The sequence below is a fragment of the Diabrotica virgifera genome, chromosome 7 (assembly GCF_917563875.1).
Source record: "Diabrotica virgifera virgifera chromosome 7, PGI_DIABVI_V3a".
In the NCBI taxonomy this organism is placed as follows: Eukaryota; Metazoa; Arthropoda; class Insecta; order Coleoptera; family Chrysomelidae; genus Diabrotica; species Diabrotica virgifera.
This window is the reverse complement of record NC_065449.1, coordinates 110,560,107-110,586,602: the sequence shown is the minus strand read 5'-3', so window position 1 is coordinate 110,586,602 and position 26,496 is coordinate 110,560,107. Positions and strand designations below refer to the sequence as shown.

The 26,496-nt window shown below is 32.0% G+C and overlaps 1 protein-coding gene across 5 annotated transcripts in view; it reads right to left on the bottom strand.

The window, feature by feature from the left end:
* LOC114331004 (coiled-coil domain-containing protein 102A) overlaps positions 1-26,496 on the bottom strand; it is a 129,887-nt gene that overhangs the window by 89,177 nt on the left and 14,214 nt on the right. For all 5 annotated transcript variants that reach the window (XR_003652568.2, XM_028280458.2, XM_028280456.2 and 2 more), the window contains exon 2: positions 6,830-7,476. Coding sequence is in view for 4 of the 5 variants with exons in the window: in XM_028280458.2 (XP_028136259.1) it covers positions 6,830-7,476 (647 nt within the window). In the remaining variant the exon portion in view is untranslated. The remainder of the gene's footprint in view (positions 1-6,829; positions 7,477-26,496) is intronic.

Genomic DNA, 26,496 nt, shown 5'->3' with positions numbered 1-26,496 from the left:
TAGATTGGTATATCAACAGCATTCTAAGCCAAGAATTTTTTAGTAGAACATTCATTTTTATAAGCACTTTTAAACTACAAAACAAAATTACGATTTTCTCATTTTTTTTTAATAGATCACCCTATATTTTATTTTTTTGAAATATTGTATTTATGATACTCTTTCATTTTTATATAGCATCTCCTATACCTAAACTTATTATTTTCTGAGATATTTTTAGTTTTCTTCATTTGCCGGGAATACATTCAATTATTCTTATAAATATAAATAACTTAACAAATAAGTATTATGTAATAATATAACAAATATTTTCATTCAATAAATAACTAACAAAAAAATAATAAACCATAATAAAATTTAATGAATGTACCAATTAATGTGATGTTAAGGATATAAGTCTAAAGTAAATGTTGAAAATGACCACTTTCAACGTCTATGCAATTTTGTAACCGATATTCAAATGACCGAGCCACATTTCTAACATTTTTGTAAGTCAATATTATTAAAAGCTTCTTTTATTCTATTTTTCATATCATCAAGCGTTGTTGGATGCTTCTGGTATACAAGGTTTTTTATATAGCCCCACTTGAAAAAAATCAATTTTGGAAGAACTGGAACACCGTCGTATAAAAACCTCAACCGTCAAAAAATGTGGACCAATCACATAATCTCTAACAATATCACCTTAAACATTTATAGATCACCTAGTTTGAGTGTTAACAAAGTAGGGATTTCTTATTGATGCATATTAATGAAATTTAATATGAAAATTATATTATTAATAACTGCGGGTCACAATCTGCTATTAGGGATGTGTTACTAAAAACTTCTTGGCTTAGAATGCTGTTGATATAATAATCTAAAAACTATTAAATTAGTTGTATATTGTTTTGATTTATGTTTTGTGTGAGTTGTTTATTAAATAAAAATAATCTTGTAATTTTATTATACACAGCATACCTATATTTTTTTGTAGGAATTGTATGATTCTTGTATATTAGGGAAATATGATAATTCCTTAATATCACATTGATTGATATATTCATTGCATATTGCTATGGTTTATACTTTGTGTTAGTGATTTATTGAATAAAAATAATTTTGTTTAATTATCATTCAATACCAACTTATTTCTACCAGATAAATTGAATGTATTCCCGAAAGTTGAAGAAAACTAAAAATATCTCCGAAAGTAATAAGTTTAGATATAGAGAATGCTATATAAAAATGAAAGAGTATAATAAATACAATATTTTTGAAAAATAAAATATAGGGTGATCCATTTAAAAAAATAGAGAAAATCATAATTTGGTTTTGTAGTTCACCCTGTATACAAACATGCGTCAATGATTTCAATTGGACTTAATTTAAAAACTACAGTATATTGTTTATCTTACTACATAAAACAAATTATTGTCTATGAATTACTTCTTTATATACAGGGTGTTAATCTCACAGGGATTTCGAAATAAAAATGGTCATAACTTGTTAAATACTCTGCATAGTAATGCAAAACCCTATATTATATGAACAAGAATTATGAGGGAAATATAAATATGAAAAAATATATAGGGTGTCCCATTTAAAAAATTATATGTTCGATATACCACGCTGTTATTGATCACCCTGTAGAAATGGACATATTTTCCAAGCGTGGAGAATATCATTGCCTACATTTTTTCTAAATAACTTTTTTCGATATTCTATACCGTAATGGAATTATCGACCGATCCCGCACTAAAAACTCACCCTGTATATATAAAATTTGAAGGACAGTACAATTGTTCGGACATACGTCCTTTTGAAGGTTTGAAAAAAATACATTAGATGGATTTCTTCCTAATGTCGTGAGCAAGACAAGGATATCGAAGTTTTCTGCTATGATTGTCACCGAATCATATGACTTTGATCGATGGAACGACAACTGACGATGACAGCATCTGCATGAGATTCAGTCTGGTCGACACTAAAATCCACCTCTGATAGAGCAGTCTTCAGAAGGCATATGAAATTAGCTTTGTTCGTTTCATTATCAAGAAGTTTTCTTGCGATAATGTTGGTACGGTGCTCTTATCAAACTGTACCTCTGTCCATTGGTGCTTTTTGGTGCGACGCAAGCGCTCCCATGACTTTGTTCCTGCGATATCAGGATTTTCGGAATAGCCATAAAATACTAGGTATACTTGTAGACAATCCATAATGTTGTTGCACATACCGAACATACTTATCGAGAATGTTGTTAAAAGAGGAATTTCTATCCCAAACCACTTTATGTATCAGAAAACCACCATCAATAACAAAGTGGCTTTTATGACTGTTACCTATTATTACAGGGTCGTTCTATTGGTGTAAAGGCATTAAACAAAGATGATTTGGTACCTTTTCTCATTCCATCCTCTGTGTGTGTGTGTGTGTTCACAAAGAGGGGATGGCATTAGATAAACTTTTTGCCACAGATATTCCATCCTCTGTGAATAATGCCAATGGAAAAGGAGCAAAAATAGTTTAATAATGGCATAAGAATATTAAGATCATAATAAATTGTATGAGTAAAAAATATATAGATAGAAAGTTTTTGTTGAAAGCCTAACGTTTTGTTTTTATTGTATCTCTATGAGCATTCGAGAATCTGGTTAAGTTTGGAGAGCTGTGAAACGTAGATAAATAAATAATATTAAACAACTTTATATTTGAAATTGTTCGTTGAAAAACCCTCTACAAAATTGCTATGATGTCATTTTATTGTAAAATGAACGGAAAAAAAAGTTATAACCTCCAAAAGGAAACTTATTACAAAATTTTCTCTTATTTTTGTTTATAACTTTTTTGTTGGTCACTTGACGATAAAAAGTAATAGATATATAATTGTAGAAAATTTCATTTGCTACATTTTATGTGTGATTAAATTTTCTGTAGCGTTGGTAGTTTACGAGATACAGCGCGAGAGCCTTTTGCACCACTTTTTCCAAGATGACCGCCGGGGGACAAGGGTGGCGACCCCAAAAACTTAAACTTAAGCTTCCACTGACCCAACTACACATTAAAAAATAAAATGGACTCCTCTAAGAAATGCAACCCTAAATGTAACATTTCAATGGGCTACAAGTGAATTAGCAACATGGGCATCTTCTTATTGTAGTGCCTATCGACCATGTGTTGGCGACCATTGTGGCAATATGTACTTGCTGCTCTGAAAAGATTTGTGGTTCTTGTGTTGAACCACATACATATATTTTTCAGCCAGAAAATCCTTCACCTTTCTAGTCCCCATTTTCCTTCAACTTTTCCCAGTAAGATTAGTTGCATCAGTCCATATCTTTCGCTGTTCCTCATGATGTGACCGAGGTATTCAGTTTTGGCTGTCTTATTGTGGTTAACAGCTCTTTTTGTTTTTGGTACATTCCATGTCAAATCATCACTCAGGCAAACAATTTTGGATCTTCGATTTGTCTGAAAATTGGTATATAGCTTCTGCGGGACGTAAAAATAAGATATTTAAGGTCAAAAAATCTTCTTCTTTTTTTCTCAAAATGTTATTTTATGCGATTTTACAGTGATTTGGTGTTTATTTAAACAAATTTGCATTTTCTGTCGTAAAGTATCAATGAAAAACATAACATTTTAATAGGAAGGACTCAAAAATGTCATTATATGGCATTATAACAAGTTATCTTGAATTAAAACAAGTTTTTGATCAAATTTTCTAGTGTAAAAAACGTTAAAATACCGTTTTTACATTTTCCTCCATTCCCAAAATACATCATCATCAATTTGACTGAAAATTTGCCCACAGATAGCCAAAAGATAGGACTTTAAGTGGTTAGAAGGATTTGAATTATATTACAATACCCAAAAAGTTACATGCAGTAATATCAGACTCAAAAGTATATATTAGTCCAGTCAGGATAGCATTTGACCTTGAATGCCGAGCTGCCAAAAATTTTATTTTTCTGATCTTTAGGGGAGTCAATAGTAGCCTAAATTTAAAATCACGAATGAATTCTTCCGTTACGTTAGCCGCCATCTTGATTTTAAAGGAGAACCTGTTTTGCTCAATATCTCCGCCATTTTTAACTTTTCGACAAAAATGGTAGGAACTGAAATTGTACCAAATAAATCGTATTTACAATTATTACAATTTCTTTTTAACAATTTTTGTCGTGAGGTCGATATTTTCGAGTTAATTGTACTTACAGTAGACGCCTATATTTTTGACTATAATATTGCATGTAACTTTTTTGGTATTGTAATATAATTCAAATCCTTCTCACCACTTACAAGTCCTATATTTTGTCTAGCTGTGGGCAAATTTTCAGCCAAATCGATTATGATGTATTTTTGGAATGGAGAAAAATGTAAAAAAAGGTATTTTAACGTTTTCTACACTATAAAATTTGATCAAAAGCTTGTTTTGTATCAAAGTAACTTGTTATAATGCCATAATATAATGACATTTTTGAGTCCCTTCTATTAAAATATTATGTTTTCCATTGATACTTTACGATAGAAAATGCAAATTTGTATAAATAAACACCAAATCACTGTAAAATCGCATAAAATAACATTTTGAGAAAAAAAGAAGAAGATTTTTTGACCTTAAATATCTTATTTTACGTCCCGCAGAAGCTATTTACCAATTTTCAGACAAATAGGAGGTCCAAAATTTTTTTTGCTCTAAAATTGAGTGATTTGAAATGGAATGACCCTTTTGCATTCTCAACAAAACACCCTGATTATTAACGTGATCTGTAAAGATATCTTCTGGATTCGACAATAAAGCCACGTTTCGAAAGCGTCATTTTCTTGCAGGTGGCGTCTGTGAGAGTCCACGACTCTGTACAGCAGTATAGGAAAGATATGACATCGTAGTAACCTGTTTTTTATGGGTATTGATAAATCATGACATTTACATAGCTTAGCCATGCTTTGAAACGCACATCTTGCTTTCTCTATCCTGCATTTGATTTCTAGAGAATGGTCCCAATTTTCGTTGACGTTCGTACTAAGGTAGGTGTATGTTTTTACTCGTTCTATTTGTTGACCGATCACACTGATTCGTCCAAATTGCTGTTCCTTCTTAGAGATCATCATACATTTTGTTTTGTAACATGGGCATACAGTCCGGAATATCATTAATGCCAAACACAGTGGCAATAAAACACCATTGGAAATGTTCTTTGTGGATATCGTACCAACAAAAACAATAAATATATCTATAGACTGCAGTATATCTTCAATAGTAAAGGAAGACCAGACCTTCTTAAACTATAAAAGCTGTGGAGTCTACAATGACGTGCTAAATGCAAGAAATAATCGTCAACGCGCAAATCATAATATCCCTAATAATCTGATCATACCTAACTTCCAACCCAGTTTAGACATCACACACACAGTGTTAGAATCAACAGCAGTACCATCAGCAGAATGTAACTAAAGCTTAAGCAGAAGCAGCAAGAAATAAAAGTCAAGTAGCAGATATAGGATCCCAACTGAACTCATCGTAAGAGCGACCTTTGGATCGAAAGGTCCGAATGGTCGTGAGTTCGAATCTCACCAGGGTCAGGAATTGTTCGTTTATTATAAATTAATAAATGAAGATAGTTTCTGTCCTTGTGGAATCGGTACTTACCGGAGGGATCCCAGACGTTCGGATAAAATTAGCGTCTCTTTGCAAAGATAATGACGTCGATTTTGCAAAAAAAAACTGAACTCATCATTAAGGTACTAGTACACTTTAGAAGGCTAAAATTAAGCATTTTTTCAAGAATTTTTTTCTCAGTCCCTTGTAATGAACATAAAGCTTGTAACTAGACAATACAAAAAAAAATGTGTTTCATTTATACACTTACACTCATATTTTAGAGGGCGCCAAAGTAGAGGCCTCCAAAAAAAGGTTTGGGATCTTTGAAACAAAAAAATTGTACGTCATTTGAAAAAGGAAGATTTCTCACGTGACAATTTACCACCGCGACCGTTAGTGAAAAATTCCCCAAAAAGAAAAATTGGCAGAAAATTTTTGAAAAATTGTGAAAATACGCCTTGTTTTCTACTGTTTTTCACGAAATAAAAAATACTTCATTTTTATTGCTTGGTCAAATTGTGGTAAATTGTTATACAGATTTAACAACAAATAAAACGGCCCAGAATTTATTAAATCGCTCCAGCCAACACGGAGATTAAATGTCCGCCATTGAAACAACTTTTTTTTGGAGGCCTCGACTTTGGCGCCCTCTAAAATATGAATGTAAATGTATAAGTAAATGAAAAAGATTTTTTTGTACTGTCTAAGACTTAAATATTACTATGTAAAAAGTTTTATGTTCATTTTTAATAAAGGGGCTGAGAAAAAAATTCTTGAAGAAATGGTTAATTTTAGCCTTCCTAAGTGTACTAGTAACTTAACTGAGTTTAAAGCAACTAGATTATACAACTAATTAATCAAAACAGCTTGTTCCTTACCACGATAGCAAAATTAATAACAAAATTCATTAAACGCTCACTATAATACTACTCGCGAAGTCGATCGAAGCTCAGCGATTACGAGAGTATAGACAGGCACCTCATGCGACTTCGCTGCGCCTCGGCCTACTTCCATTGTGTCGCGGTTTTTGCGATCGAGTCAAAGGAATCGAAGTAGGTATCATGTGTTCCTCGCGAAGTTGAACGAGTGTGTAGTGACGGATACTTCAGACTCCGGTCAACTTTGCCGAAGTAACTTCGCGATAGTGTGGTACTTGCTTTAGATTTCATGTCAGACACTCCACAACACAACAGACCCATAGTATATTTATAATTCTTGTAAATTTATATAAAGAAAATGGATACTTACTCTCTTTCAGCTTGTAAGGTTTTTGTAGTTTCTTCTAACCGTAATTGCAGCATGGACAACTTTTGTAATATATATTCTTCATCAAAATCATTTGAGAGTTTCTCCACATCGTTAGCAACATCTTCGTCCACAGAACCAGTCTTTTTATCAGCATCTTTAAATCGAGGTAGAGCTCCTTGTAAAACATATTCTTCAAACGCAGAACTATCATTATTTTGCTCAATGGTACTGTCACATTCTGGATTGGATTGCGAAGACGTAACACCATTTTCTCTCTCTTTCACTGGTGAGTTTGTACTGAACACAAAATCTTTAAGAGGATCATCACTTAGAGCTTCTAAAATTTGTGAATCAAATTGACCTGCATGTTTTAATAGCAATATATGAATTTTTTCTATTTCCTTTTTAAGCTGATCGTTTTGTAATTCTAATTCTTCTTTATCTCTTTTGTAGTTATTTGTTTCTTTAAGAACAGTATCAAGTTTTGAGCGCATTTGTTTACATTCTTCCCTTGCCTTATTGCGTTCATTTCTTACTTTACTCCATTTTTCTCTCCAGTTCGCTGTACAATCTGACCACCATCTCATGGTTTTTTCCATTTGTGCAGCCCGACCTTTTGCTTCTTCAAGTTCCCTTTGGCGCAGAGCCTGTTAAAGTAAAATTTACTATTAGATAAAAGTAACACATTTTGGTAAAAAGACAATGCATATCGTCGTTCTAATCTGCAAACTGCGTAACTCCATAATTCTCTGAAAATGAGTTCTTACTGCCATTAGTTTCAAAAAGTCCCTACTTATCGTTTAAAAAAAGACGCACGTACATATTTTTACCATATAAGTAAACAGCGACCTCTTCGCATACAGTGTACCTCCCTTGCCGCCAAATTTAGTACGAAAAATATGTAACTCCCTAGTTTGTCATACCACACGACTGACATATTACTATTGTTCTGAAGCTATTTCTTTGTCGCATTTATGAAAGTTATTATTCTACATGGGAAATAAGCCACAATTTAACTTAAAAAATGATTTTATTGACGTTTCGACTACCAACTCGGACGTCGTTATCAAAATACAAAATATTACTAAATTAAACAAAAATGTTGTTGCTTAGTAACAAAAAATCTTCTCATAATTTAATTTAATCTGACTCATTCATATCGGCAATTCAGACATATATTATACATTTTAAAGTAGAAGAGTTTAAAATGATATTGCCAATATTTTATTTAAATAAAATGAAAAATAATATAAAATAAATAAAAATAAAAAAATAAATATATATTTAAAGAACAAAGAATTGTATTTATAAAATACCTTGTGAATGCGAACATTTTAATTTGGGTGAAACATCAAGACCATTAAACGTTAGAATAAGTGAACATCAGTCTTATATAAAAACAGAGAATTTGATAGATCTCAAATATGTCAACACGCATGGGACAATGAACAGTGGAAAGATTCAAGTATAGTCCTGAAAGAAACAGATAGTAAAAAGAGAAAAATCAAAGAGGCGGCTCTAATTATGCTAAATGAAACAAATCTTGTCGCAAATTCCTCGGTAGAATGCGGTACGATGTGGTTACCCATACTAAAAGAGGAAGTCAATAGAAATAAAATACCACGATTAGTAAATCAATAAGAGGATAGTACATAATTTATATTTTAGTATTATGTATTTATATATCTATGTATTATTAATATTATTTATAATTTAAATAACTCTCATAGTTTTGAGAGTAAACTGAATGTAAGACCAAATAGCCCAATAAATGACCGTTTTGGAGTGTAATTTCCAGGGGCAACTCGGAATTGCATGAAAACTTGGATTTAGGTTCTACTTACCCTCCACTTCAAAGTTGAATTTGTGCCGTTGGTTGCTTTTACTTGGGGGGTGACATTTACCCCTTCTCGGGGGGTGAAACACGCGTGTTTAAAATAAGGTCGGAAATGGATAAACTGACTTATTTTAAGCACCTTTTGTTCTATAAAGTTTTTTACTTAAGTCAATACTTTTCCGAGTTATTCGCGATTTAAAATGTTGATTTTTCGACAATAAAACTACGTTTTCAAACCGTTTTTCCCAAATAACTCAAAAAGTAAATATTTTATCGAAAAAAATATTTTTAGCAAAAGGATAGCCTACAAAAAAACGAAAAAAATGGTGTACCAGTAAAGTCTACAAATTGAGTCGAAGCAAAGTTGTAGCTCATGAAAAATACATTCTTATTCGTCTAATTCCAAATCGAATAATTCAACGCGAAATCACCGAAGAAATAAGCATTTTTCGGGAAAACCTTATTAACATTTTTAAAGTATCGAAAAAGGCTTATTATTTGTTTTTTACAAAAGTTTACAGCATCAAAAATAAACGAGTTACACTGAAAAAAAAAGTTGGCCCTTTTTTTGGTAAAAAAAATCGTGAAAACCTCCCTCTATTTAGCACCCTAAATGAAATTAATCGTTTGGCTTTACCATTTATTTTAACTGTATGTGTATTGTTTATATGATCTGTAAGTTTGATTGGTTTGAAGGGCTTATTTTTGAAAACATTTGGTTTTATAGTAAAATAAAATTTTCTAAAAATTTTTGAAAAATGTCATTTTTTCAAAATAACTTAAAAAGTATTAGTGATAAGAAAAATATTAAAGAGTAAAAAATGTAGATTTTGCTGTTGTAAATATGCTACTTTTATTTTGTTTCTCCGTAAGACAAAAATTGGTTAAGATATGGCTGTTCAAAATTTGCATACGCTCGTGATTAGTGACCCATTCAAGCTTTCTCAATTATAACTCTTTCAAAAATAAACACTTTAAACCGGTGAGACTGACAGATCATATAAAAAATAGATAGGTAAGTAAATTGTTTGTAAAGCGGTAGCGATTAATTTCATTTGGGGAGCTAAACACGGCGAGATTTTCATGATGTTTTACAAAAAAAAGAGGGCCAACTTTATTTTGAGCGTAACTCGCTTATTTTTAATGCTATAACTTTTGTTTCAAAATTAAAACAAAGCTTTTTATAAACACTTTAAAAAAGTTTAAATGGGTTTTTCCCGAAAAGTGCTTAATTTTTCGGTGATTTCACCTTAATATTCGATTTGGAATTAGACGAATATAAACGTATTTTTCATGAGCTACAACTTTGTTTTTATTTGATTGATAGACTTTACTAATACACCATTTTTGGGGTTTTTTATAAGCTACACTTTTGGTAAGGATATTTTTTTCGATAAAATATTTACTTTTTGAGTTATTTGCGAAAAACCGTCTGAAAACATAGTTTTTTTGTCGAAAAATCAACATTTTCAATGGCAAATAACTCGAAAAGTATTGACTTAAGTATAAAACTCTATAGAACAAAAGTTGCTTATAATCAGCCAATTTATCCATTTCCGGTCCTATCTTAAACGTATGTTTTTTCACCCCCGAGAAGGGGTGACTGTTACCCCCCAAGTAAAAGCAACCAACGGCACAATTTCAACTTTAAAGTGGAGGGTAAGTAGAACCTAAATCCAAATTTTCATGCAATTCGGAGTTGCCCCTGAAAATTACACGGTATCGCCGAATTTCCCGTTCATTTACTGGGCTAAAATACAATGTCGGGATAGTATCATGAGGTTTTCTCCTGGTTTTTCCTCGTGATTTACTATGGAATCACTACCACGAGAATTTTACTGCCACCATTGCATGTGGTTGTCTTTTTAATGAGAAATCACATGCTATGTCTTTTTTGTGACGGATATTCTTGAGTTAAAGTTGATTTCATGTAATCGACTGAACTATCTTTCAATAAAGTCGTCCTAGGAACGCAACTCATAAAAATATTGGCAATATCATTTTAGAGTCATCTACTTTAAAATGTGTAATATATGTCTGAATTGCCGATATGAATGAGTCAGATTAAATTAAATTATTAGAAGAATTTTTTTTACTAAGCAACAACATTTTTGTTTGATTTAGTAATATCTTATATTTTGATAACGACGTCCGAGTTGGAAGTCGAAACGCCAATAAAATCATTTTTGTTAAGTTAAATTGTGGCTTATTTCCAATTTAGAATAATAAATGACGTATTACTGTTTAGAAAGTGATATTTTCAAGAAAAAGTTGGTGGTAAGTAATATTAAATACTTACTAAACAATATACAAATGTTAGTAACATGGTATCTTTAAACTATGTCCGTTTTACCATCCATCTTTTAAAATGGGAGATACATAGTATTTACATTGGTCATGTTTAGAGAGAGAGTTTTTTGTGTCTCCTGTAAAATTTGAAATAATGGAGTTACGCAGTTTACAGATTAGGTAGACGATATATTGTTTGATATTGCATATATATGTATTATTCAATTGCTAAGAACATTTATAAGGAAAATTAAATTGTAAAGAGTCAGTCGATAATATAAATTTGTATTGTTAAGTAAATAAATGTTATAAAAATGAATTGTGTTTTTAGCATTAGTGTTAAAAGAACTTTTTTTTAATTCCTTTACAACTAATCGCCATTGGTATGGTATAGTGATTTTGCAATCAAATAGTGTAATGTGTAGTGTGTGTGTTGAGTAAATATTTTGTTATTAGTCTACATATTTATGTTCTTTGCAGATGCGTTGAAAAGCATTCTCTTTGCAAGAATTAGGAGATATAATAAAATATCCTGATTTTATAGATGCTGAAGAAATTGATGTAATAGTGCTACTACCGAATCATCAAAAAATTTTTTAGATAAAGTTGTTCCATAGGGCTTTTCATCGATTGTCATTTGTTTCGAGCTTCTGTCATATGTTGTATATGTGTATACTAATAATAATATACACGGATTATACGACATATGACAGAAGCTCGAAACAAATGACTGTAAATAAAAAGCCCTATTGGATCTTTGCACAAATGTAATGATTCATTTAGAAACAAGTTAAATCAAAACATTAAGTGAAACTTATGTTGATATGTACTGTCAATGTAATTATTAGAAAATGGCTATTATCCCGGTGGATGTATTTGTAAAGTTATTTTATTGAAGTGCTTGATCTTTTTTCACTACTGAGAATATTAATGGACATAACATTAAACAGCTTAAACATCATACCGACTATTACTAATAAAAAGATAAATATAAAACAGTAATAAATAAATTAAAAAAAAACAAAAAGTCAACAAAAAAGTGCATGTTAAGAAGATTTAATATTAACCAATGTTGAGAAATACAAAATTATCAAGCGAATACGCAAACAATAATATTGTTAATATATATTTTACACATTCAGTACTACCTGGTGACTCATATATGAGCCACATCCATTTTTCCCATAGACCAGCGTCTCACCCACGAGCCGGGGATCGCACTGCACATAATAGCAATTTAATAAGCTATGGTCTATCTATGAGGACGAAACTTAAATACGCCCTTGGTAGCGAATGGGTTAAATATACAAAATAATGTTTTTAATAATCTCTATGTACTGAGATAAAAAAAATAATTTCAAATGCCAACCAAAATAGAAAAGCATGTGTTTTAATTCTCGTCACTGTCAGAATCTGAGCTATCACCAGTAGTTATTATAATTGGTTGGATATCAACATTAACCACATTTTTTTCTCGGATATACCACTTTTTGATAATTTCATTAGTATGTCTGAAGAGTTTGAATAATATGAAAAATCATTTGTAAACACAACAAAAATGCGGCAATGTCACTGACAATGATAAATATCAAAATTGTTAGAAAATAATGTATCAAAGACATGCCGTATTGTTTACTCTTTTTTAACTCATCACGATTTATATTAATCTAAGAGCTAGAGCCGAAAAATCATTGTCATAAGTAATATGGAGTTTGGCATGTGAAATGTGTCTATTGTATAATGATAATTATGACCCCTTTCAGGCTGACACCTTAGTGGATACAGGAAGTAGCAATAAGGGATGAAAGGGGAAAGTTAGTGTGCAGTCATTAAAGGTTTTCACCTTCTATTTTGTTAAACCTCCATCGATTTGCATGAAAATTGGTGACTAGTTAGAGCATACCTCAAGAAACAAAATTGATTTGGTGCCAACTTGCACTTTTACCCTGGGGGTGGATACCACCCCTTCTCGGGGGGTGAAAACTATTTTATTAAAAATAACCCCACAAATCGACAGAGGGACAAATTTTAAGTAAAATTTGTTATATCATGTTATTAAAATAAATCAATACTTTTTGAATTATTAAAGATCAAAGATTTAAATTTTTCGTGAAAAAAATGCATGGTGTAATAGTCTGGGCTGATTATCGGGGAATAGGCCATTTTTGGGAAAAGTTATTTACCAGCAATTTTATTGCTGGAATCGAATTATAAGATCCTATATATTAATAATATAGTTATGCAAAGTCCTCAGATAGTGTGCTACTTTTTTTATAAACAAAATGGCGCCCGAAAATCGTGTTTTTTTAAATTATTGCTCTAGAGCTCCGAAGATTTTAACTTTACAACAAAAACACTCAAATAAAAATTCACCGTGATTAAATTCTGCATAGAGACGTGTTTTTCCCGATCTGCTCCGACGAAAATTTTCCTCGGAAAATGCGGGTTTTCCCAACAAAATCTTTAATTTTCAAATAAAATTTTAGATAAATAATTATTTACCAATAATTAAATAATTTGGTGACTTAAAAGCCTTCTTGGTTTAGATTATAGTTCCAGAAGCTGGTGAAAATTAAACGAATATTTTAGCAACAATTCAATTGTTAATTAATAATTTACGGTCGCAATAATAACCAAAATAATTATGATACACTGATCAAACTTTGAAATCTTATAAAGATGAGATGCCTACTTAACATTTTGTCTACAAAATATAAATTTTTTATTTTTTTGCATAATCTTTAAATGTTTAAAAAAAATAATTATAAACAAATTAACGTTTCTCAGAAAGTTTTTATTATATTATAATTTTAAAAAATAGCTAAAATGCGCATTTCAAATATCTTGAAAATGAATGCTTTAAAACTTTTTTGCAACCATTTGCAAAATAGTTATGAAACAGCAAAATAAACATACGATTACTACGGTGTTAATAATTTTTTTTAATTCTTTCAAAGCGTAGAAGTGAGTTTAAAGTACAAGCTAATTATTTATAAAACAATATCGATTATCAGGTTAATGGTTATATTTTAATTAAAGATTATAAATATATTTTTTTGTAATTTACACGCGCGAAAGTAGAATAATACAGTACCGTAGCTACCCGCCCACATACACAACTCGCGCGAGTTTAAGCGTGTCAGTCGCTTCGAGTGAACATTTTATCTCCGGCTCTGTACCAAGCCTACTTTCGCGCTAAAAATTACAAAAAAAGTATTTTTAATCTTTGATTAAAATATAGCCATTGCACTAATTTTTGACATTCGTTGTGAGTAATTAGATTGTACCACAGACTCACTTTTAAGCTTTGAAACAATTAAAACAAATTATAAAGAATGGAGATATCGTATATTTATTTTGCTGTTTCCTAACTTTTTTGCAAATGGTTGGAAAATTTTTTGAAAGCATTCATTTTCAAGACCTATGAAACACGCATTTTAAGTATTTTTTAAAATTAGAATATAATAAACAATTTCTAAGAAATGTTAATTTGTTTATAACAATTTTTTTTAAACATTTAAAGATTATGCAAAAAAATGAAAAATTTATATTTTGTCGACAAAATATTAAATAGGCATCACACCTTTATAATCTTTCTAAGTTTTATCAATGTCTCATGATTATTTTGGTTGTTATTGCGACTGTAAATTGTTAATTAACAATTGAATTGTTGCTAAAATATTCGTTTCATTTTAACCGGCTTCTGAATTTATAATCTATACCAAGAAAGCTTTTATTTCACCACGCTATATAATTATTGATAAATAATTACTGGCCCAAAAAATGTATTTGAAAATTCGAGATTTTGTTGGGAAACCCACATTTTCCGAGGAAAATTTTCGTCGGAGCAAATCGGGAAAAACATGCCTGTATGTAGAATTAAATTGGGGTGAATTTTTATTTGAGTATTTTTGGTGTAAAGTTAAAATCTTCGGAGTTATAGAGCAATAATTGAAAAAAATACGATTTGTCGGCGCCATTTTGTTTATAAAAAAAGTAGCACACTATCTGTGGACTTTGCATACCTATATTAATAATATATAGGATCTTATAATTCGATTAAAGCAATAAAATTGCTGGTAAATAACCTTTCTTTGTACTTTACTAATTAGACCAACGTATTATAACTATTTTTTTTTTCAAAATTTAAAGATTATGCAAAAAAAAGAAAAATTTATATTTTGTCGATAAAATATTAAATAAGCATCTCATCTTTATAATCTTTATAAGTTTGATTCATATATCATGATTATTTTGGTTATTATTGCGATCGTAAATTGTTAATTAACAATTGAACTGTTGCTAAAATATTCGTTTAATTTTAACCGGCTTCTGGAATTACAATCTATACCAAGAAGTCTTTGATGTCACTAAGTTATTTAATTCTTGATTAATAATTACTTACCTAAAACTTTATTTGAAAATTATAGTTTTTGTTAGGAAAACCCGCATTTTCCGAGGAAAATTTTCGTCGGAGCAAATCGTGAAAAACATATCTCTATACAGAATTTAATTGGGGTGAATTTTTATTTGGGTGTTTTTGTTGTAAAGTTAAAATCTTCGGAGTTATAGAGCAATAATTGAAAAAAATACGATTTGTCGGCGCCATTTTGTTTATAAAAAAAGTAGCACACTATCTGCGGACTTTGCATACCTATATTATTAATATATAGGATCTTATAATTCGATTCCAGCAATAAAATTGCTGGTAAATAACTTTTCCATGAATTTTGCTAATTAGCCCAGAGTATAAGCGGTTTTTCATAAATAACTCATAAACTCTAAGTTTTACCAAAAAAGTTATACTTATCAAAATTTTAGTCGAGGTATGTAAAAAAATATGAATTTCGCTCAGTAAAGGACCTTTATAGCTCACAATATTTAAATAGAAGGATGTAATTGCACATTAAAACATAATTTTTAATTCTAAACAATTTTTCATAATAGCAATTTTCCATATTAGAAATTTAAATACATAAATAAAGTTTTCGTTATAGTAGGGGAGGAAAGTATGCTAAATGTGCAGTCACTCGAGCGATTTGTGGACTTATTGGGTTGGGAAGAGTAGGTTCTAAAACCAAAAAAAGTTAAGTAAAGGTTTCCATTTTAGTGGGGACTTTCCATTTTTAATTTAATTTTCCACTTCCAACAATTGTTTTTTCCGATTATAGCGCCATCTATCCATAATTCGAAAAAATGTTCCAAATAAAAGTTATACTTATTTTTACGTAAGGAATCCGAATCTGCAATAAAAAATGGGGGCTCCTATTTAAAACAGGTGAACAGGGAAAAGTGTACTTTTGAAGTGTGTAAAACAAATAATTCCTAGCTGAGCGCTTTCGGCTTATAAAGCCATCTTCGGAGCTATGGTCAAAAGGTTCAAAATACCACTATGAAGAGAGATGGATCCCATGTACGATATACAAAAAATACTTCTATTACTTGTGCAGTTTTTTTATTGATGGAAAAAATATAGACAAAAAACCTTGTCTGTCTGTTGAAAAAAGGTGGTCAATTCTTGCTGTTCTTAGCCGGAAAAGTTGAAAAAACATATATATTACAAGCACAAAGGACTTTCACGAAAAACTACATTACACATAACAAAAATTTGATCATGGTAAGGTCAAGAGACCTTACCATCTGATGTGTGCTGTGTAAGTATGAAGAATGGCGGAATGGCGGCATGTGGTCTGACTACATACCTCAAGAAACAAAATTGATTTATAAATAAATGAAAATAAATCAATACTTTTTGAGTTATTAAAGATCAAAGATTTAAATTTTTCGTGAAAAAAATGCATGGTGTAAAGCGGTTTTTCATAAATAACTCATAAACTATTTTTACCAAAAAAATTATACTTATCAAAATCATAGAGTTAAATATTAGCATAGAGAGAGTGTCATTCAGAGCGAAGTGACGACACCATCTTTTTTATTTGGATTAGTGCTGTTTCACTCTTACGCATAGTAAAGCTGCTACAGTTGTCCTCCTCTTCCGTGCCTATATTCACACTGAATGTCATTATAGATTCTCGATACAATGTGTTAGAAGGAGATGCAGCAAACCAGTCCCTGAGATCTTGTCGTCAGGAAGCGCGGAAGGTAGGCTCCCTCTATGTTAATATATACCTCTATGATCAAAATTTTAGTCGAGGTATGTAAAAAAATATGAATTTCGCTCAGTAAAGTACCTTTATAGCTCACAATATTTAAATAGAAAGATGTAATTGCACATTAAAACATAATTTTTAATTCTAAACAACTTTTCATAATAGCAATTTTCCATACTAGAAATTTAAATACATAAATAAACAAAGTTTTCGTTATAGTAGGGGAGGAAAGTATGCTAAATGTGCAGTTACTCGAGCGATTTGGGGAAGAGTATTGGGTTGGGAAGAGTAGGTTCTGAGACTACATGCCGCCATTCTTCATACTGACACAGCACACATCAGATGGTAAGGTCTCTTGACCTTACCATGATCAAATTTTTGTTATATGTAATGTAGTTTTTCGTGAAAGTCCTTTGTGCTTGTAATATATATGTTTTTTCAACTTTTCCGACTAAGAACAGCAAGAATTGACCACCTTTTTTCAACAGACAGACAAGGTTTTTTTCTATATTTTTTCCATCATTAAAAAAACTGCACAAGTAATAGAAGTATTTTTTGTATATCGTACATGGGATCCATCTCTCATCATAGTGGTATTTTGAACCTTTTGACCATAGCTCCGAAGATGGCTTTATAAGCCGAAAGCGCTCAGCTAGGAATTATTTGTTTTACACACTTCAAAAGTACACTTTTCCCTGTTCACCTGTTGTCATAAGTGTGTACAAAACTATTTCAGTCTTTACATTCCTATTTAAAATTTGAAAGTAACCCCCCCCCCTTTACGGTGGGGGGTCGTGTTTGTTGCCATTCGATAGATTTTTCAAACATATTGAATAAGTGTATTTTTCAGTTTTTCGATCTGATGTTCATTTCGCGAAATATCGCGGGATTCGTATTTAAAATTTACCCCCGCCCCTCTCAGTAGGCAGTCGTGTTTGGTATCATTCGATAGATTTTTGACAAATATTGAGCATGTATTTTTTAGTTTTTAGATCTAATCGTTCATTTCGCGAAATATTCGCTTTTTTCTTGTGAAATTTTGGGACTCACCCATTTCCTTAGGCCCCGCTCAAATCGTCAGATTTTTGAAATATACACTGTTTTGCATGTACTTAACTTACCTTATCTTAATCTGACGATTTCGAGTTTTTCTAAGGATAGATTTTTTTTCGGCCCCCCCTTAACGAACTCCTGTGTTTAGAGCGAATATATGGTAGAGGTACATCTACAGGGTACCAGGTTTCTCCCCATATGATAATCTGACGCGCTCGAGTTACTGCAATAATCCCCGCTTGGGCTCCCCTAGCATTATAATAATGCTCGCTACCCAAAACGGACGAATATGACAGGTACTAGAAATTCCCAATTAATGGAATCGATTTGTCTCTGGCAGATAAATAGGCGTACCAGTTTTCGTTTCTCTAACTGAAAGCGTTCTGGAAGTATTTAAGAAAAACTAATTACAAGACGCCATCTTTAAAGAGCTCTAGCTCCCTTTCGGAGCATTTTCGGACTAGGTGAATTGGGTTAAATAGTCTTAAAATTATCTGGGGAATCTCCTGCCTTCGTTTGTCGGTAGAGTTTCTGGACACCCTGTATTTTATAAAATGCATCGTTTTCCTGTTGCCTGGATACTTAGATTTGAGTACTAGCTGAAGAAAATATATATTCAATCGATTTTTTATTATGTTCAATTTTGATAATCATAACTATTTTGTTAAAACTTACAGTTTTTTAATTATTTATGAAAAACCGCTTTACACCATGCATTTGTTTCACGAAAAATTCAAATCTTTGATCTTTAAAACTCAAAAAGTATTGATTTATTTTAATAACTTGAAATAACAAATTTTGCTTAAAATTTGTCCCTCTATCGATTTGTGGAGTTATTTTTAATAAAATAGTTTTCAACTATGTATTTATAATGGGAAATAAGCCACAAATTTAGCAAAAAAAGATTTTATTAACGTTTCGAAGCCCAAATCGGGTTTGGTTGTCAAAATACAAAATACTACTAAAATAAACAAAAATGTTTATAATACTACTAAAATAAATAAAATAGTTTTCACCCCCGAAAAGGGGTGGTATCCACCTCCAGGGTAAAAGTGAAAGTTTGCACCAAATCAGTTTTGTTTCTTGAGGTATGCTCTAACTAGTCACCAATCTTCATGCAAATCGATGGAGGTTTAACAAAATAGGAGGTGAAAACCTTTAATGACTGCACTAACTTTCCCCTTTCATACCTAATTGCTACTTCCTGTATCCACTGAGGTGTCATCCTGAAAGGGTTCATAATTATCAGTATACAATGGACGCATTTCACAGGAAAAACTCCATATTACTTATGACGATGATTTTTCGTCTCTAGCTCTCCGTCTATATGGACAAGTGTCTTAATTTTGCGATACTATACCCTCTTTTTAAACCAGGAGTAAACTCAAACGACAGATTCACACCCAATAATGTCACTAGAAAAATCACCAAATACATCTTCTTTTTTGGTTGACCATATTATGGGCCTTCGACAGTAATCCATAAATATTACACTATACTAATATGTTGCTAAAGAGTTCTAAAAACAACTGTTTTTTATATAAAAACGGACTAATAATATAAAAATTACAGGAGTAACGCAGAAAACAAAAAATTCGGAATGGGACGTTTCGGCGTCGCCGTTTCGGCGTGGCCATTTCGGCGTGGCCGTTTGGGCGTAGAGCCGTTTCGGCGTAGGCCGTTTCGGCGTAGGCCGTTTCGGCGTCGGCCATTTCGGCGTCAGAAATTTTATTTTAGTTGACTAAATACCTACATTGAGGTTTATTGGTCAGGCAATTTTTTGGAAAAAAATCTTTTAATATAGTTATTTAAATACATTGGAGTTCATTGGTCACACAATTTTAACATTAATGGTCAAGTAGAAAAATAAACTAAATATATTTCTTTTATAAACATTTTGTTATATTTTATTCTGCAAATACCTATATTGGATTTTTTATTAATGCATATTAATAATAATTGCTGTTCTCTTAATTGTCCCAGAGCTAATTAGATGATAACTGACATTTTTCAACTTTAATTAGACATACATTATATGGTATATAGACGGAGAATTTTAATATTGTTAAAATATCTTTTTTAAGCAAAAATATTTGCAGAATGTATATTTTTAAAAAAAATTAAATTATACAATATTTTCTTGAAAGGAATCTGCTTTTAAAATATTTACCATTAGTTAGTATAATAATAGTTATCCCTATATTTATTGCAGTTTCTTCGAAAATTTAAATACAAAATTCTATAAATCACATAATAATGTTATTAACATTTCCTCGAAAACTTAGGTAAAACTTCAGGTAAATTATGGCCCTCCCTGCGGTCGGGCCATAAACTTTACCTTCAGGATTAAATGTACTACTTCAGTCCCGCGGTATATAATGTACTATTATTAGGAAATACCTCGAACAGAGATCAGTTTAAGAGTTTATGTAGTGTCTTATAATATTTCATAGTAGTATTTATACGATATACAGACGAAGAATTTTTAAGCTATGGAACGAAAAATTTTATCGACCAGAGGAAGAGAGAAATTTACCACTGATGGTTTCATGTATGTTTTTGACGCTGTTAGTAAAAGCGATGAATCCCTAAAATTTTGGAGGTGTGAGAGGAAACAAACGTGCAAAGCAAGAATACATACAAGAGATGGTGAAGTCATCAAGAAAGTAAATGTTCACACTCACGACTCCTCGGCGATGGACGTGGAAGTAGCACAAGTTGTTACAAAAATGAAAAAGCGTGCTACAGAAACAAACGAAGGGACAATAGTGGTAATCAATGAGTGCCTGAGAAATACAAGTCAAGCTTGTCATGGTCGGCTCCCAAACACTGGCGCGATGAGAAAATTCATCAGACGAAAACGTAACGAAGTTCATGCAGCCCCATCAAATCCGACAACTGTTGAAGAGTTAGTAATTCCCGAGTCTTATCGTGTTTACACGTTACAAGATGGTGTAGAAGAAAATTTTTTATTAGCAGATGATGGAGAAGGATTGCAAAGAATTTTGATTTTCGGGAGAGAATCGTGGCTGCAACATCTACAGACCTCAGATGTGTGGTATGGTGACGGTACATTTGCTATAGCACCATCTCTATTTTTACAAGTATACACAGTTATGGCCACAAAATATAATGGAGTCCATCCAATATTTTATGCCATGCTGCCGAATAAAACAAGATCCACATATACCCGTATGTTTGAATTGATCAGACAAATTGTACCAAATTTGCAACCCAGAGCAATCCATTGCGATTTCGAACAGGCGGCATTTAAGGCAATGGAAGATTGTTTTCCAGGCGTCGACATCAATGGATGTTTTTTCCATTTGGCACAAAATATGAAGAAACAAGTGGCTGCTATGGGATATACGAGAGAGTATAATGCTGATCCACAATTCGCTTTAAATTGCAGAATGTTGACAGCATTAGCATTTGTTCCTATCGAACATTTAGATGATGCCTTTGCCGTTCTAGCGGAAGCTCTACCTGCTGAACACCAACCACTTGTAGACTGGTTTGAAGACTACTATATTGGACGTATGAACAGAAGAGGAAATGGCAGAAGACCAAGTTTATTTCCCCAAAGGATGTGGAACCTCTACCAGAGAACTCTGGATGGAGAAGACCGGACAAATAATCACGCTGAGGCCGCCCATAGAAGACTCAAGATGGAATTGGGAGCAGATCATCCAACCATATGGAAATTTATAGATGGCCTGCGTCAGGTGCAGAAAGGTCGAGATGTCTATTTCGAGCAACTTGTGGCAGGTAATCTCCCACCATTGAAATTAAGAAAATACAGAGACGCAGATGATCGCATTTCACGGCTTGTGGGAAATTTTGATGCAAACGGGGATGTTTTAGAATTTTTAAGAGGACTAGCACATAATTATAATATGTAAGTAGGTACTTTATTTTAATTAATATTTCGTGAATAAGTTTTGTAGGTTAAATATAAATGTCTTGTATGTAAGTATAAATGTTTCAGAATTTTTAATTGGACTAGCACATATCTAATTATAACATGTAAATAATAACTAAAATAAAATATTCATTTTTCCAAAATCTTGTTTATTCATTTATTTATATATAATATCTACAGCTAGAAGCCAATTACAGATATTACATTAACTATGAGCTAAATAACAAGCACACACACATAAGTATAAAATTGACATATACAAATCTACCATTAATATTAAAATTTTGTGATCAATGGACTCCAATGTATCTACTTAAATAACTATATTAAAAGATTTTTTTCAAAATAATGTCTTACTAATAGACTCCAATGTAGGTATTTAGTCAACTAAAATAAAATCTCTGACGCCGAAATGGCCGACGCCGAAATGGCCACGCCGAAACGGCGACGCCGAAATGTCCTAGACCCCAAAAAATTGCCAATATAACTTAATTAACCTATGAAATGCCAATAGTGTCAAAATTTCATAAATGTCAGTAGAGTCAAAATTCCGTAACAGTGAAGTAAACTCGCCTGGGGTTGGACCAATTACAAACAAGCATTATGGCACGGTAAATTTGAATTACTCCTCCTAATAAAACAGGGTATACTTTCTGTAAGTAAAAAAAGACCTAGTATAAAAATTAATTTGTGAATAATTTCATGCGTGTGCAAAGATCTAGTGGAAGAACTGTAGGAAAGGACATTTCATGGAAAAATGTAAAAAGCAGAATATGTCAAGGAAAAATTGTAAAGCCAGATTACTAACATATTGTGTAAAATGTACTATATCGTTGTGCAAAAATGATGTTATACAGTATCAAAAATAAACTTGTATTTGTTAGATCTACAGTTGTGACCATTGAATAGTTTACACCCTGGAATATCCAGTGGCCAATTTTTTGAATTTTTACCCCGTTTAAATGCACATTTTACGTCAAAGTGACATTACCTGTGGCGGACCCAGAATAGGTTGATTGAAATTAAAAAAATCAAAATAAAATAAATCTATTTTACAAAATGTAACAAAATAGAAATTATAGAAAAAAGTTTTTTTTAAATAAAATTGAGTTAAAAATGTTAAGCAATTAAATTTTAATGTTGTTCTGAAGCTATTTTCTTGTGGCATTTTTATAATGAACTATTTTAAATGGGAAATAAGCCACAATTTTACCAAAAAAAATAATTTATTAACGTTTCGACGCAAGTCGGGTGTCGTTGTCAAAATACAAAATAATACTAAATAAACAGAAATGTTGTTGCTTAGTAAAAAATTCTTCTAACAATTTATTTAATCTGACTCATTTATATAGGCAATTCAGGCATGTATTATACATTTTAAAGTAGAAGACATTAAAATGATATTGCCAATATTGATGAGTTGCGTTCCTGGGACGACTTTACTAAAAGATAGTTCATTCGATTACATGAAATCAACCCCAACTCAAGAATATCCGCCACAAAAAATCATAGCATGTGATCTGTCTTTAAAAAGACAACAAATGCAACGATGGCAGTAAAATTCTCGCGCTAGAGATTCCATAGTAAATCACGAGGGAAAACCAGGAAAAAACCTCGTGATACTATCCCGACATCGTAAGTATTTGGGCTTACATTTAGTTTACTCTCAAAACTAATACCAAATTCTGACTTTAATGTATGTATGCTATTTTAAATTATAAATAATATTAATAATATATATTTTATTTATATAATATCTATGTATTATTAATATTATTTATAATTTAAATAAAATAGCATACATACATTAAAGTCAGAATTTGGTATTAATTTTGAGAGTAAACTAAATGTAAGCCCAAATACTTACGATGTCGGTTTTCCCTCATGATTTACTATGGAATCTCTAGCGCGAGAATTTTACTGCCATCGTTGCATTTGCTGTCTTTTTAAAGACAGATCACATGCTATAATTTTTTGTGGCGGATATTCTTGAGTTGGGGTTGATTTCATGTAATCGAATGAACTATCTTTTAGTAAAGTCGTCCCAGGAACGCAACTCATCAATATTGGCAATATCATTTTAGAGTCTTCTACTTTAAAATGTATAATATATGCCTGAATTGCCTATATAAATGAGTCAGATTAAATAAATTATTAGAAGAATTTTTTACTAAGCAACAACATTTCTGTTTATTTAGTATTATTTTGTATTTTGACAACGACACCCGACTTGGGCGTCGAAACGTTAATAAATTCATTTTTTTGGTAAACTTGTGGCTTATTTCCCATTTAAAATAGTTCATTATTAAATTTTAAATCTTTCAATTTTTAAGCACTTGCGAAGCTGGTATTTGTGTAGAAACATATAAATACCTAAATAGTCGTACCAAAATATATATATATATATATATATATATATATATATATATATATATATATATATATATATATATATATATATAAAAACAAAATATGCACAAGATGGAATGCAACCATAGACACGTGTTTCTAACTTATTAGTCGTCATCAGTATGATATAGCTAAACAGGAGCAATGCAACCAATTTGTGGCTGTAATGTTAGAAGACCCTCAGGATTCGAGAGCAACAACTAACAAATCCACGGAGGAAGCTACAGCTACCTGAGGCAAGGAATGCCAAACGTTTAGAACGTTTTAAACAATCAAACAAGGAGAGGTTAGCGCGAGTTAATAGATATCGGCATGGCTCGCAATAAGTATGAAAAACAAAATATGCACAAGATGGAATGCAACCATAGACACGTGTTTCTAACTTATTAGTCGTCATCAGTATGATATAGCTAAACAGGAGCAATGCAACCAATTTGTGGCTGTAATGTTAGAAGACCCTCAGGATTCGAGAGCAACAACTAACAAATCCACGGAGGAAGCTACAGCTACCTGAGGCAAGGAATGCCAAACGTTTAGAACGTTTTAAACAATCAAACAAGGAGAGGTTAGCGCGAGTTAATAGATATCGGCATGGCTCGCAATAAGTATGAAAAACAAAATATGCACAAGATGGAATGCAACCATAGACACGTGTTTCTAACTTATTAGTCGTCATCAGTATGATATAGCTAAACAGGAGCAATGCAACCAATTTGTGGCTGTAATGTTAGAAGACCCTCAGGATTCGAGAGCAACAACTAACAAATCCACGGAGGAAGCTACAGCTACCTGAGGCAAGGAATGCCAAACGTTTAGAACGTTTTAAACAATCAAACAAGGAGAGGTTAGCGCGAGTTAATAGATATCGGCATGGCTCGCAATAAGTATGAAAAACAAAATATGCACAAGATGGAATGCAACCATAGACACGTGTTTCTAACTTATTAGTCGTCATCAGTATGATATAGCTAAACAGGAGCAATGCAACCAATTTGTGGCTGTAATGTTAGAAGACCCTCAGGATTCGAGAGCAACAACTAACAAATCCACGGAGGAAGCTACAGCTACCTGAGGCAAGGAATGCCAAACGTTTAGAACGTTTTAAACAATCAAACAAGGAGAGGTTAGCGCGAGTTAATAGATATCGGCATGGCTCGCAATAAGTATGAAAAACAAAATATGCACAAGATGGAATGCAACCATAGACACGTGTTTCTAACTTATTAGTCGTCATCAGTATGATATAGCTAAACAGGTTGCATTGGTTGCATTGCTCCTGTTTAGCTATATCATACTGATGACGACTAATAAGTTAGAAACACGTGTCTATGGTTGCATTCCATCTTGTGCATATTTTGTTTTTCATACTTATTGCGAGCCATGCCGATATCTATTAACTCGCGCTAACCTCTCCTTGTTTGATTGTTTAAAACGTTCTAAACGTTTGGCATTCCTTGCCTCAGGTAGCTGTAGCTTCCTCCGTGGATTTGTTAGTTGTTGCTCTCGAATCCTGAGGGTCTTCTAACATTACAGCCACAAATTGGTTGCATTGCTCCTGTTTAGCTATATCATACTGATGACGACTAATAAGTTAGAAACACGTGTCTATGGTTGCATTCCATCTTGTGCATATTTTGTTTTTCATACTTATTGCGAGCCATGCCGATATCTATTAACTCGCGCTAACCTCTCCTTGTTTGATTGTTTAAAACGTTCTAAACGTTTGGCATTCCTTGCCTCAGGTAGCTGTAGCTTCCTCCGTGGATTTGTTAGTTGTTGCTCTCGAATCCTGAGGGTCTTCTAACATTACAGCCACAAATTGGTTGCATTGCTCCTGTTTAGCTATATCATACTGATGACGACTAATAAGTTAGAAACACGTGTCTATGGTTGCATTCCATCTTGTGCATATTTTGTTTTTCATACTTATTGCGAGCCATGACGATATCTATTAACTCGCGCTAACCTCTCCTTGTTTGATTGTTTAAAACGTTCTAAACGTTTGGCATTCCTTGCCTCAGGTAGCTGTAGCTTCCTCCGTGGATTT